This window comes from Lytechinus variegatus, chromosome 5, assembly GCF_018143015.1.
Source record: "Lytechinus variegatus isolate NC3 chromosome 5, Lvar_3.0, whole genome shotgun sequence".
Taxonomy (NCBI): Eukaryota; Metazoa; Echinodermata; class Echinoidea; order Temnopleuroida; family Toxopneustidae; genus Lytechinus; species Lytechinus variegatus.
Genome location: NC_054744.1, coordinates 22,163,271 through 22,176,687, shown reverse-complemented (window position 1 = coordinate 22,176,687; position 13,417 = coordinate 22,163,271). Strand labels below are relative to the sequence as shown.

At 36.9% G+C, this 13,417-nt stretch overlaps 1 protein-coding gene across 4 annotated transcripts in view; it reads left to right on the top strand.

Annotated features, from left to right (window-relative positions):
- Positions 1-2,350: 2,350 nt before the first annotated feature.
- LOC121415736 (putative uncharacterized protein DDB_G0271606) overlaps positions 2,351-13,417 on the top strand; it is a 32,168-nt gene continuing 21,101 nt past the window's right edge. For 3 of the 4 annotated variants that reach the window (XR_005970041.1, XM_041609064.1, XM_041609061.1), the window contains exons 1-4: positions 2,351-2,620; positions 8,408-8,596; positions 12,382-12,436; positions 12,954-13,183. Coding sequence is in view for 3 of the 4 variants with exons in the window: in XM_041609064.1 (XP_041464998.1) it covers positions 2,438-2,620; positions 8,408-8,596; positions 12,382-12,436; positions 12,954-13,183 (657 nt within the window). In the remaining variant the exon portion in view is untranslated. The remainder of the gene's footprint in view (positions 2,621-8,407; positions 8,597-12,381; positions 12,437-12,953; positions 13,184-13,417) is intronic. The other variant, XM_041609063.1, reaches the window with a different exon arrangement.

The window sequence follows — 13,417 nt, the reverse complement described above, 5'->3', positions numbered from 1 at the left end:
ATAGTAAGCCTCGCGTCTTTTGACGAACATGTCCCTCTGTGAAACATACCTTTGATAAGCCCCTTTACCATCTTATTACAGTGTTATAACGTTTAACCTTTTAATGAATACATTTCAGACTAAAACTGAATGGCAAATTGAAAGTGTACCACATCCGCTTTTGGAATGTAATTGTTTTCTTCTAAATAATGTTACATAATGTACGTTATGAACTGCGGTAGTTTGTCAATCAGTTCATGATTATTTACAAATGAAATTTCCTAATTTGATATTCATCATTTTCTGGTTATGGTCACATTTTCCCCAGAAAATATGTAAAGAAAAAAAGAAGATTTTGAAGTCATCCAAAAGTGCTTCCGAGCCATACAAAACATGCAAAAGGAAACACATAAATCGAGTAATGTATTAAACTTTAATGATTTTCAGAAAAGTTTTAAATTGTTAGATTTCTTTTTCCTCGATCCAGTTACAAAATATGAAACGTATTGCCCACGCATGAATAATCAGGGAGTATCTCCAATGCTGATGTCAGAAATGATTTGTAAGAATGGGTATTTAAGTGCTTATCGACGTCTGCCGCGTCAGAACAGTATAACATTTTAAATTTGAAAATACATTCATTAGAATTTCTTTTGTTTCTGTTTAATACACTCCTTGTTCTGACAGGAATTTCTTGAAACTTATGATTGTGCTCTCTCGCGTCGTCGGTGTGTATGTAAATGTACATGAATAAATGTTTCTGGAAGGATATTGCATGAAAATTTTAATTTCTGGTATTTTGAGGCAATATAAGCGTGATACGTAATTTAAAGGGATGGTCCGGACTGAAAATATTTATATCTTAATACATAGAGTAGAATTCACTGAGCAAAATGCTGAAAATCTCATCAAATCGGATAACAAATAACAAAGTTGGTGAATTTCAAAGTTTAGCAATATTTTGTGAAAACAGTCGTCATGAATATTCATTAGCTGGGCTGATGATGTCACATTTCCACTTGTTCTTTTGTATTTTATAATATGTAATTAGGTTTATTCAAATTTTTTCCTCCAAGAACTAGAAAAATTGGATTGACAACTGATTTAGTGCATTAGATATTTATTGCTGCAACTTTTTCATTATAAGGGGGACATATTCACACAAGTATGAAATAATGAAAAAAATATGATTTTACGTAATAACATAAGAAAACGGGAAGTGGAGATGTGACATCATCAGCCCACCTAATGAATAATCATGACGACTGTTTTTACAAAATATTGCTAAACTTTAAACTTCAATAACTTTATTATTTGTTGTCCAATCTTGATGAAATTTTCTTCATTTTGCTCAGTGGATTATACTCTATGTATTAAGATATTAATATTTTCAGCCCGGAACATCCCTTTAATTGATCAGACATGAAAACCACATACCGGTTCGACCGTTTTGCGCATAGATTTCATATAGGTTCTCATAAATTATGAGTATAGTTTTCGTATTGAATTCTATGTTCAATTCGCAAGAAATTTATTTTTGAATGCTCTTAAAAACGCAACTTTTATACTCAATTTTTACACAGTCCTTAGCGTGGGGGCGCCACACCCTCTCCAGCTCGATCGCTTCGGTCACTCACGCTGTCAAAAATATTGTGCCCCCTTCGGGATTTTGCCCCCCCCCAAAAAAAAAAAAAAAAAAAAACTGAAAGTGTTCCGGCGCGCCTGTATATATATCACTTGTTTGTTAAAATAATGCTTAAAATACAATTATCAGTGATACCCTTCTCAGTTAAGCATGCAGTTAAGAATTAGCTTTTCATTAGTAGAAGCGGTGAGGGTGTGCATTATCCCTTATCCTCCCTAATGGACAATGCTTGGTCAGCCCTGTACCTCTGTATAAGTGTGCCGTGTGTGTGATTGATTATTCTACAAAGCCAGTGGCGGATTCAGGGGGTCCACATCCGGCTCGTGCCCCCCCCCCCCCCTCCTTGAGAGTCACAGCAAATAACTATGTTTAATTGAAATATGCCTTTCATTAAGTGAGGAACTTTTTTCCCCTAGGAAAAATGTTCCCACCCCCCCCCCCCCCACTCCCTTTGGAAAATCCTGGATTCGGCCGCCCTTGGTATGATCGTAGTTTCAGTGATTATGTATGTCTGTGGAATAGGACCATAGAGATATATTTATTAATAAAATAAATATTAATAAATGGATAACGCCCCTTTAAAATAATTATGCCCATATGGTGCCACCGAAAAGTTGTATGAGCCCCTCCCCAATCAATCCAGAAAATATACAGTCAGGCTACCATACTTTTTCTCAATACTATACTACACATGCAGTCTATGATCTAGTCCGATACGTTCAACGCGTACGCGTATTCCACGTAGTGTGAAAGCCGGTTTCGCTGTAATTGGACGGCATCGAAGGAAACTTCTAAAGAGGTTAAAACATTAAAATGGTGGCAAACGGAGTCTCTAGAGGTCGGCCAGGCCGGACACCACAATTCCTAACGTTAGGCCTCCTGGTTGTTATCTGTATTTTAGCTTTTAATTACTGGAATGTGTCATCACGAAGCCGACTTCTGCAGCGACAAGTGCAAGAAATGACGGCGACACTCGAAGAATTGGCAATGAAAAAGGTGGGTGTGATGCACACAGTATGACATTTCCATTACCGACGCACGTAATTCTTGTGCACGCATGTTCTTACGAGGGTAATCACAAATCTGTGACACAGTCATTGGCGCTAATGCAGTTTTGCTCCGGCAGGCTTTCTTTGAGATTTTTTTTTTTTAGTACGAAGGTAGACCAAAAGCTTTGGTCTCTGTTATATTGGTTGTTCAGCTGAACTCCGTTGGCTTCACCCACCAAATACAGAGACCGAAGTTCTAATTGTAATTGATTTTATTTCTATTCTAGGCCTAGCGCGATGATGGGGTGTCCAAACTTCGCGCACTTTTCAAGAATATTCATCAGGCCTAATCTTGTTCAAAAATTTTTCATAATTTATAAATAATTTAGAAATAGTTACCACATTTACGGCAAGATTTTAAACTATAAAATCATGGACGAAAATGTAAAGTAGGTCAAGGGATTTCGCCGGTATCGCAATCGCAAAATTCTATTCCGATCGGCGATTGCGGGCTGTGCTGGAAAACCGTTCAGAAAAAGTGTGACCTAACTTCGCGCACCAAAGCTCTTGTGGAGATTTTAAAAAAGACTCAAGCTCAAAAAGTGAAATATTTATATCAGATTGATGGCAAAATGCTATGGAATCGGTTAGTACCACATTCAACTCACATTTTTGATGATTTCTGCTTGTAAAATGGTGATATTGTGATGCTTGTTGCTTTCTTCAAAATGGGCGCCAACGGTGACGAATTTGCAGATCTTTTGCCAATAATAATATTTTCATGAATACCAGGCCTCTACAAAAATTTTTTTTGTCACTTGCCCTGTTGGGCAAGTGATGAAAAAAATTGCTTGCCCGATAGAAAAAACTGCTTGCCCAATTTTTTAAATAATTTTTTCATTATGACGGCACTACTCTTATTTTTATTAAGGTATACAAAATAACAATTGAGAATCATGTCCAGTATAAAAGAACACACATTGAAAAGGATATTTTCAGCAACGTAGGCCTGAGTCTTTACATTTATTTTGGAGAAAAAAAATCAATATTTTATGGCTATTTAAGGTTTTAAAAAACCCTTCAACAAAAGTTGCTAAAATTTCATATTTTGCATCTTTAAATCCATGAATGGCTACCTGCGTAACATATTTCCTTAGAATTGCTTTCATTTACCGTAGTTGGAAACTATAAAGAAAGCCAGTGAAAAATGTTCAGCTCTATGCTTAGAATCTTGGGTGTGTGTGTGTGTTTGTGTGGGTGTGACTGTGACTGTGAGTTGAACTTTGATATAAATGAATTCAATATCTAATTTCTACTTCGCCTATTCCAGTACAACCTGTACTCGGCCATGTAATAAAGGCCCACATACCCTAACTTTTCCTGAAGTTCTTTGAAAACGCAGACTTCTACGAAAATTGCATTTCTCTATGGGGGAGTCTAAATTTGGTGAGAATGTATTCATTAATAACTTAAATATACATGACAATGAAGAAATCATCAAACTTTATTGGAAGTTTTGAATAATATACCCGAAATGTAAACTCTGTCTGAAACAGAAAATAATCATCATAGAGGCCTTTACTGAGCGAATTGTCCCCCAGAGCTCTAGCAGAGAGACAGAGCTCAGACTGGCTAGCTAGTATGCGCACGTGTGTGAGCCTCCCGCCGGCCTTGTAAAATAGATGGAGCTTTGTTTGATGATTTATTGTCTGATATTTACCTCATCCCCTCAAAAAGGGAAACAAATGAATTTTAAGTTATAATTAACAAATACGGCAAGTTATTTTGGATGTTAATAGGCCGTTTTGAAAAGCAAAGCCGAATGACATGACAACTCACCAATGCGAGGTTACTAGACTCTGTGATTTATTTCCTGTGTAATTCTAATTATTTTATCACAGAATTGTGATATGGGAAGGGGGAAAATGTGCATTAGAAATTGCACATGGTGGTAGTCATAATGGACCCATATACTACATTCAACTGTTTCCCGGCGCCATTGCGTTGATTTTTTTCATACCTGGTACCATGTATGGAAATACGTGGTACAGAAAAAATAACGCAATTTCGGAATTTGAAACTGCGCTGCTCGCTATTTTTTAAGGCTGATTCATGATTTTGAGTGTGGATTTTGGATGATTTATGGAAAAACGAGGTACGGAACAGGAAAAAAAGAGGCAACAAGGCCACTTGCCCGATCGGGCAATTGACTTTGAGAGGTGCTTGCCCGCACGTCATTTTCACTTGCCCCGGGCAAGCGGGTTTGTCGCGCCCTGTGAATACTGGACTAATCCTAAAGAAACTTTCACCAAAGGGTAATTTTAGGTCGCTTTTCACGTTGATGATGTCAGATTTTAAGGATATTGGCTAGTTTTGGAGATAATGACCGTCTGCAAAGTTTGGACTCACTGCCATACAGTCTACAGGGCCAGGGCACAGCACTCATTCAATGAACAAGGCTATGATATAACCTTGTTCTCAGTTATATCTCCATGTGTGGCAAAATAAGGGTGGCAATGTTTGGCTTATTTTCTCTTTTTGTTTGGGGCAAATGCCTGATTTTTTTACACTGATAGTTTCCATTACACCTATTATTCATATAACTTGGCTCTTATTTAAATTTGACACTTTAAATAATTTTTTTATTAATTCAAAATAAAGATCAAAAAGTGAAAAATTTCTTGCCATATTACTTTCCACCAATAGAGGGCGTACACAAAAATATGCCCAAAATTCAAGTTTTTGAGCACTCTGGTGAATACAAAAATTATTCCAAAGTTACTAATGTAAAATAAATTGCAACTGTATGGAAATTAGTAATTTTGCTCACAAAAGTGATATCTTAATGATTTTTTAAAGTTTGTGTTCTGTACAACATTGGCATACCATAGTCCTACCTGAAGATTCCCCACAGGCAGGGTGGTAGCAGTGAAGAAGTGGGGCACAGGGGACTCAATCGTGATGAAAATGGCCATATGTTTATGTATGGTAGTGGATCGTATTACCGAACACTTCATGAATTCAATCATCTCAAACACATAATTCTCATAAAATTCACCAAACTTTCACCATAACTATACAATTACCTACAAAATATGTAAAAAATTTGCCAAAATCATTTTTCTTTTTTATGGTACCGTATTAGCTTTCAATCTGACCCCACTTCGCATGTGAAATATTTTTGTCACTTGAAAAAGCGAGCCGTCTGTGTACGAGGAGAAAAAAAAAATAGAAACTCCTGGAAACAGACAGCTGCCATCTGTCTAGTATGAAGGGGGCCCCATGTCTAGCCAGGCGGCTTCTTGAGAGTAAAAATCATTTTCTGACGTAGGCTTACTCTCAATCAGCGTTCTCGCCAGTGTATAATACGCATGGTGCAAACACCATGCGTGCGGAAATGGAGACCAAGTGGAACCATGCGTAAAATTTCAGCGACATGCGTGGCGACATGCGTGGAAAAATTAAATGGAAATATTCATTAAAAAAAATACACTCCCTGAACTCATCTTAGTGATATCAACTTAATTTATCGGGTTGCGCCGAAGTCCCACCAACTTAAGACCACTTACAGGCCTCCTACGCCACGGCTAGGAAAGTGGCAAGGCGCCCAGCTAGCTCGCGGCTGCTCGCTACGGTTCTCCTCCCGACTCCCTGGTCCTTTCATTCTCTCCCAGTCATCCATGACCCAACTCACTGCAGACATAAAAACCACCCCCCCAAATCTCTCCCCATCATCACAAGATCAACTCACTGCAAACATTATACACACACAGGACACAACGCAAGCACATGTTTGACCGTGGTTTGACCCTGGCAATTGTTTCTTCGAAGTGATTGTTTATAATTTTTAGTGCTGTGATGATAGAGTGATTTCCGTGCTTGACTGATATCTGATTTGATTTAATCCAAGTTTGAATGTGTGGTACTTGGTTTACTTGAGGTCTGTATGTTTACTGTTTAGTATTTTTAGCCCATTATTTGTCAAGAAAGATCTGCATTCGTGTCCAAATACAATGTAAAAAGATAAAGTTTTTGTAGAACTTTCGTACAATTCTGAGAAAAATAATTTTATCATACAATATACCTGCAAGCCTGCAAATGTGAAGTTGAAATTATTTAAATGATGCATTTAAAAAAAAGACTATCCATCATGAATGCCGTCCAAAGCCTCTCTTTGCAATTAAATTTACCCTGACCTAATTTCTCAACACAGGCCATGTAGCAGCCAAACCCAACACAGAATGAAAAGGGCGGCAATCTTGTAACCCCCCCACCACCGCAAGAATATCAGATTTCCAAACATGTGCTTCTCAAGATTGTGCAATACTAGCGGAGACAAAGAAAGTTATGTAAACAACTCGCGGAGGGTTGGGACTAGTCTTTGTTTTCAGTCACTTAAGAAAATGGCAAACTGGATAAAGGTGAAATACATCATTAAAAAATGATTGTTTGGAATGAAAAGACTAAGATTAAAGGAAATATGACTGAAAAATATCCATAGTTCAATCGCTAATTTCATTACTGACAGAACAATAATATGTGTTTTATTAACTTCTGGTCAATATTCCAATATGACAAGACTCCCATTTAAGACTAGCGAGCAAATGATGGTGGGGGGGGGGGGGGGTTCTGGAATGAAAACCCCCCAAAAAAACTTCTCACACAAGTCACACACAAATCCCTATGTACTTTGATGATACAATCACAAGTGTTGCTTAACGCAACGCACGTGCTCTGTACTGGCTTTGCACAGTCACAGAAATACACACAACACACACGATGCATCACGGCATACACTGCAGGCTCCAAGCAGAGAAAGTTTGTCCTCTGCTCGAAGTAAATCATTCTGTCAGCTCCAAATTCCATGTTTTTTCTATCTCAGTGCTTGGATTCGGCGCTGGCTCCCAAGCCTACTGAACGGCAAGTATCTGTGCATTTATGTGCATTTGTGTGGGCTTAAAAATACGCCACAATGGGGCTTCCTTAGCGTCTCTATTTGATGAAAAGGCCGTCGCTTCCGCGCTCCGCGCGGAAGGGGTGAACCCCCCGCACCCACCCCTCAGGAGTGGCAGCACAAGTCCCCGACATGCGTGATTTTTTTTCTGGCGAGAACGCTGCTCTCAATGAAGTAAGGTATTCCTATCCATTCATGTGCGTGTAGGCCGCCAAAACCTGAAACTTTTGCCCCCGAGATTTATACTTTCCTTCTAAAAGATCAAGCCCTAAATCATGTACATGGGGTGCAACTTCATTTCCGACATTTCTGCACCATAGATTTTATTTTTAAAACAAGAATTCATCAAAAAAATGAGAAAAATATCATGACAAGACGGAAGAGACTTGCCCGATGTTTATGCCGCCATCTTCATTCCTATTGTTCTTTGCCAACGTTACAGACGCATGCGTCGTGTAATGTTGACGAAGAACAATAGAAAACAAATCGATTAACAAAGTTTTGGATTTTGGTTGCACAAAATGGGCAATTGTGTTTGAGTGTGTGTGCAAGATCCAAATGCTCAACATGAGATGTTTAAACTTTGGCCAGTAATGAAAACTTGTACCTACATGTACATGACCTATACCTGTCTTGTCATATTCTAATAATTGGCAAAACAAAAATGTGTGTAAATAGTGTAATAATTTAATGATCAACTTCATGCTTCATGAAATAACCCCCTTCAGACCTGATACATGTACATATACATACAAGTTTCATTATTAAATAGAAAATGATAATGAATATCCTTTGTTCAGAATGTATAGACAGTACAGTTATTTTTTTATTTTTTTGTAGGTTCATCTGGAGAAAAGAAGCGAAGCACTCCAAAGCCAGATAGGAGATGCCAACAAAGTGAACACTGTTTTAAAAACTGAAAAAGAATCCTGTATTAAAGAGAAAGAAGATATTCAGGCTTTAAAAGAAGAAGTTGGGTCGCAAGCGGAATCTTTACGGAAAGAGAAAGACCTTGCAGTAACCTCATTGGTAAGTGGTCTTTATTTTCATTTCATTAAAAACTTTATTTTATTTTGATTGGTGCAAAATGATTTGGTGTAAAAGTGATTTGTAAAAGAAACTGAAGGCGCTATGATAACACCTTTTAGAACTTCTTATTCCCCTAAATGTTTTATGTGTTCGCATGAATGGTGTCAAAAATCTATAGCCTCTTGGCAATGGCATAGCATGTACTTGCTCAAACTATATTTTGATTTGGATGTGCCTCACATAACCCTGAAATGGGGGTCTAAGGAATTGACCACAAGAGTAAAATGCAGGGTCTTGGGACTTACATACGGTACTGTGCGGTGTGAAAAACGGTCTACGGAACGTGATCGCAGTATAGTATACGGTGCATGCTAGCGCTGTGCATGTATATGTGGGGGCTAGCAGTACATGGAGTCAGAGTGGCAAGAAGCTGCTAGCTGAGGGAGTTTTGAAGCTGTGCGTGCAGCTCTCGCACTCGTGCTGGATAATTTTGGCAGGGCTAGAGAACTGAGATGTTTGTTAGCGGGGGTCTTTAGAGCGGGGCGAGGTGATTTCTGAACGGAACTTTTGTCATTTTGAGTATTTGGAGAACTGAAAATTAGGTCTATAGGTTTATTCATATATTAGGTTATTATTATTATATTATTATATATTTATATATATATTAGGTTTTTATTTTCTTGAAGTGAATTATTTAAGTGGGCATCGTAACAGAGGGGATGGTTCGTGGTGAAATCGCGAGGCGCGATAGCGCACTGTATCTATTCCACGAACCGTCCTCTCTATTATGATGCCCACTGTGGCGTAAATAATTAACTTCAAGAAAATATAAAGATACGGGATGAAACTTTGGAGCCTGAACTTTTGAACGAGGACACCGATAAACAATTTGCTCTCCTTGTAGATGCACTTATTGCTGCTTTCAAAAAAGCTTTTCTTCAAATGCGTTTTCTGCAAAACTAACTTTCGCATCGAAGTGCGCAGAGAGGACGGTTCGTGGTGCGTGCGATGATATAAGCAGATCATGATGCACACAAATGCATACAGTGGAATGTCTTACTGTACCATTATAGAAAAAGATCATAGCAAAATTTTATATCAATAAGAAATACCAAACTACTATTGTAGAAAGTACCAGTGTTGTATACATTTGTATTGTATACTGAACAGAACATGGATTACATTTGTGTGGCCATTGGTATTGACATACATGTAAAACTGCAATTACACCTCATTCATACATGATACATACATCACAGTGACAGTTTTTATTGCTTGGCATGAGTCCAGGAAAGTAAGGGAATATATACAAAAATAAGTTTGCTCAGGCTCTCTAGAACACCTGCTTCTGAAAACTTATTGCTGTAGAATTGAAATCAAATATTGAAAATGTACAGGTGTAATATATTTTCATCAGTTGCACCCCCACCTGTTTATACTGTATGTGTGCATAAGAACAACCCAAATGACAAGTCTATGTAAGTTCATTTTAGTATTTAAAAAAAAAATTAATGTACATTGTACATGTACATGTAATAGTATGTGTTTGTTTGTCCAATGATAATACTTTCTCATCCATTTTCATCCATTTGCGGACTTTATGGTAGGAATTCAAGGATATGAAAATTAAAATCCACACAAGATTAATGTACATTTGTATATAAAAGCAAACATTTTATTTTTTTGTCAATTTTCTGATATTTCAACTTCTTCCCAGCAGTGTAAAGAGAAGTAATGTTTGAAGGCTGTTATCTATTGCTTAAAATTTTCTTTGAACTCTGAGCCTAATTAGATATGAAGCTTTTTTGTTCTTGCTACAACAATGTATTTATTTATATGCTCTTTTTGAAGTAATACAGTTAAGTGATGAAGACAGCCAACTGTGTGTTTTCCAGTTTACATAGCTAGGCCGATATCTTCAATGAGAATACATGTACATGTATGCCAATCTGATCATTGGAAGAGATGCAATGCAAATTGAAATATGGTATTAGAAAGAAAAGAAAAACCATGTGAGGTTCAAATGGCATTCAATTGCTGCAAGAACTGTTGTGTACATCATGCAGTACGCACAGTGTACAGTACACAGGAAGTGAACTCTTACCTCCCCAAGAAGGGAAATAAAGTGCATATAGGATTAGTTTCTGTGTTGGATTAAAAAAGGAAGAATAGTATTATGGTACATACTGACAGAACGAAAATATTACAGTTTACAATACCGGCTGCATTTCGGCTGTGGTACAATGTAGTGAGGGTACCAGCAATTTCAGTATTTTCAATACATATATACACCTGTACACAGTTTGAAAGAACAAAAGCTACAGTACATGTACATGTAACTTTCTCCAAGATACAGTCAATTCTTTAATGCTCCTTTATTTTTTATACCAGGCCAAGAGATACATATTTTTTATTTTCAGGGGCTACTCTTTACAACTTTTTATACACTGTAATCCCTCGTACCATGAGACAAAACATAGCGATCAATCATACTAGGATGGACACTGGTCAATTCAATAAATCTAAAAAAAAATGACCCAAATATCAGTCATTATAAAGGCATTGTTTTACCAGCAGAGAGATCTTGTATTAACACTTCTAGTTTTACAGAGCCTACAAAGAATGATACATGTAGTGCAGATTGACACAGTAATTTAACAGTTGAGCTAGACTTCTGTCACGACCTATATAATTTGTTCAATTAGTGTCTGTGCAGACTAGAAGGTACCAGCAAAATACCTGGGCCCCATTGCATAAAAGTTACTACATGTGTGTATTGATATGGTAACTTTGCCATCCAATGGTACCTTGCATGGAATCCCTGATTATGATTGGCTGTTGATCTTTGTTACCATGGTAGTTACCATTGGATGGCAAAATTACCATAATATTTAGTAATTTTTATGTAACAGGGGCTACAGGGCCCTGTACATGTACACATGGAAAAGCTAGTAAGCTACAGGTCTGCTCAAGTGTACCAGCTTATTCATATTCTTCCTATTTTTTTTTATTATTATTACGTTGTAGAGTGACATTTTAAAATGATTTGATATTGAAAAAATTCAGCAACTAGAGGTTATTGTTTTTTTATTGATTGAAAAAAAAAAACAATTGAATGCATAAATGACAATGTGTACATGTGTTAAAATTGCAAAGAATAGGGAAATTATTTGCAAGATATGATTTCGAACTATTCATATTAATGTATTGGAACATGTTCTCAAGTCAGACATGCTAGCTGTTCCCTTTTTGCAGTAGTTTGCACTGTTTTTGTTTGTTTGTTTTAACATGTAGTTTTCTTTTTTTTTGTAATATCTTTGGTTTTATGCATTAGAAGATTTGATACATTGCAAGAAGGTGAAAATAATGATTGCTTTAATACCCCAAATCCCCCAAAAAGTACTTTTTTTCCAAAAATTAATTAATGCATTTCTGTCTATCAAAATCCAGATTCACTTCAGGTAGGGACACCACTTTTAAGACCAAAGTCGGAATTCATACGTTAATATTAAAAATATTTTTAGCCATAGTAAACACCTTTTTCATGTATATGTGTAGTACATAATCTACACTGTACATGTAGACTTTTTTTTATCAAGCCTTTATAGTGGCCTCCCTGTTCAGGGTATTCAATACTTCCGTATCAACACTGCATATACTGCAATTAAATTCATATATATTGACATCAATATTGTGTCATTTGAATATCTTTTGTATACTGGATGTTGGAATATTATATTTTTGTGATCGTATAATTTGTGTTATGTTTTCATTCTCATCAACAGGCACAATTTAGGATAAATGCCTCCAAGACTGTTGAATTGCTCATGGATATGAAAAGTAAGTCATGTATTTCTTTGTGTTTTACAAATGCATTTTCAGGTATTTGGAAAAATGACATACTCTGTAGGGATTTCATAATGATCTTGGTTGTTGTTTTTTTTTAACCTTCAAATTGCCTGTATGTAATAATATTATCCCATATTATGATTATCATATATGTACTTTATTGTAATCCTGGGCATGTTACAGGTTTCTCAAGAATGACACATTTTGTAGGAGGTTTTCAGGATGTCAAGATTAATTGAAACCATCATTTGAGGGAATATAAATGTGCAACCACATTTGATTGAAACACAATGGTACATGTACACAGGCATAATTTAATTGACAACTTTGGCAGACAAAAAAAATAGAACAAAGCACTCTTCTTATTATCAATAGAACTTCAAAGAAATCTCTCTCTCTCTCTCTCTCTATATATATATATATATATATATGTATATCTGTGCTTCCTCCCTACTATAAATCCAACAGCAAATATCAATTGCAAAGAATATTTATTTTTGTTTTCCAGCTAAATATGAAACATTAAGAACAGAACATGAGCAGATCCAGGAAGCATCGCGGCGGGAAGGACAAGAAAAAGAACAGGCCATCCAAGCCATCCAACAAAATGCCAATAATCAGTTGGATTTATGTAATTCCCAGAAGCAAGAGCTCAACCGGATCATAAGCAACCTTCAGAAGGAGTTCTCTGTCATGCAACAACAGAGGGTGAGTGAGGGCAACGTGTCGAAAGATGGGGTAAGTGCATGCCAGATTGCAAAACTGGTGACTTCTACGATGGCTGTTCTATCTTGGCACGCTTTTGTAGGGTACATGTGGTTCTAGCAACTCTCTCTTCAGTGGCTCTATTACCAAGGCTCCTCTGGCAATTCTAGAGGTTTCTAAATATGAAGGGCTTTTGAGCTTCATGGTGGCAGTTCTATCTTCACACACTTTTCTAGGGGGTTCTCTTGCAATTGTACTTTGTGGGTG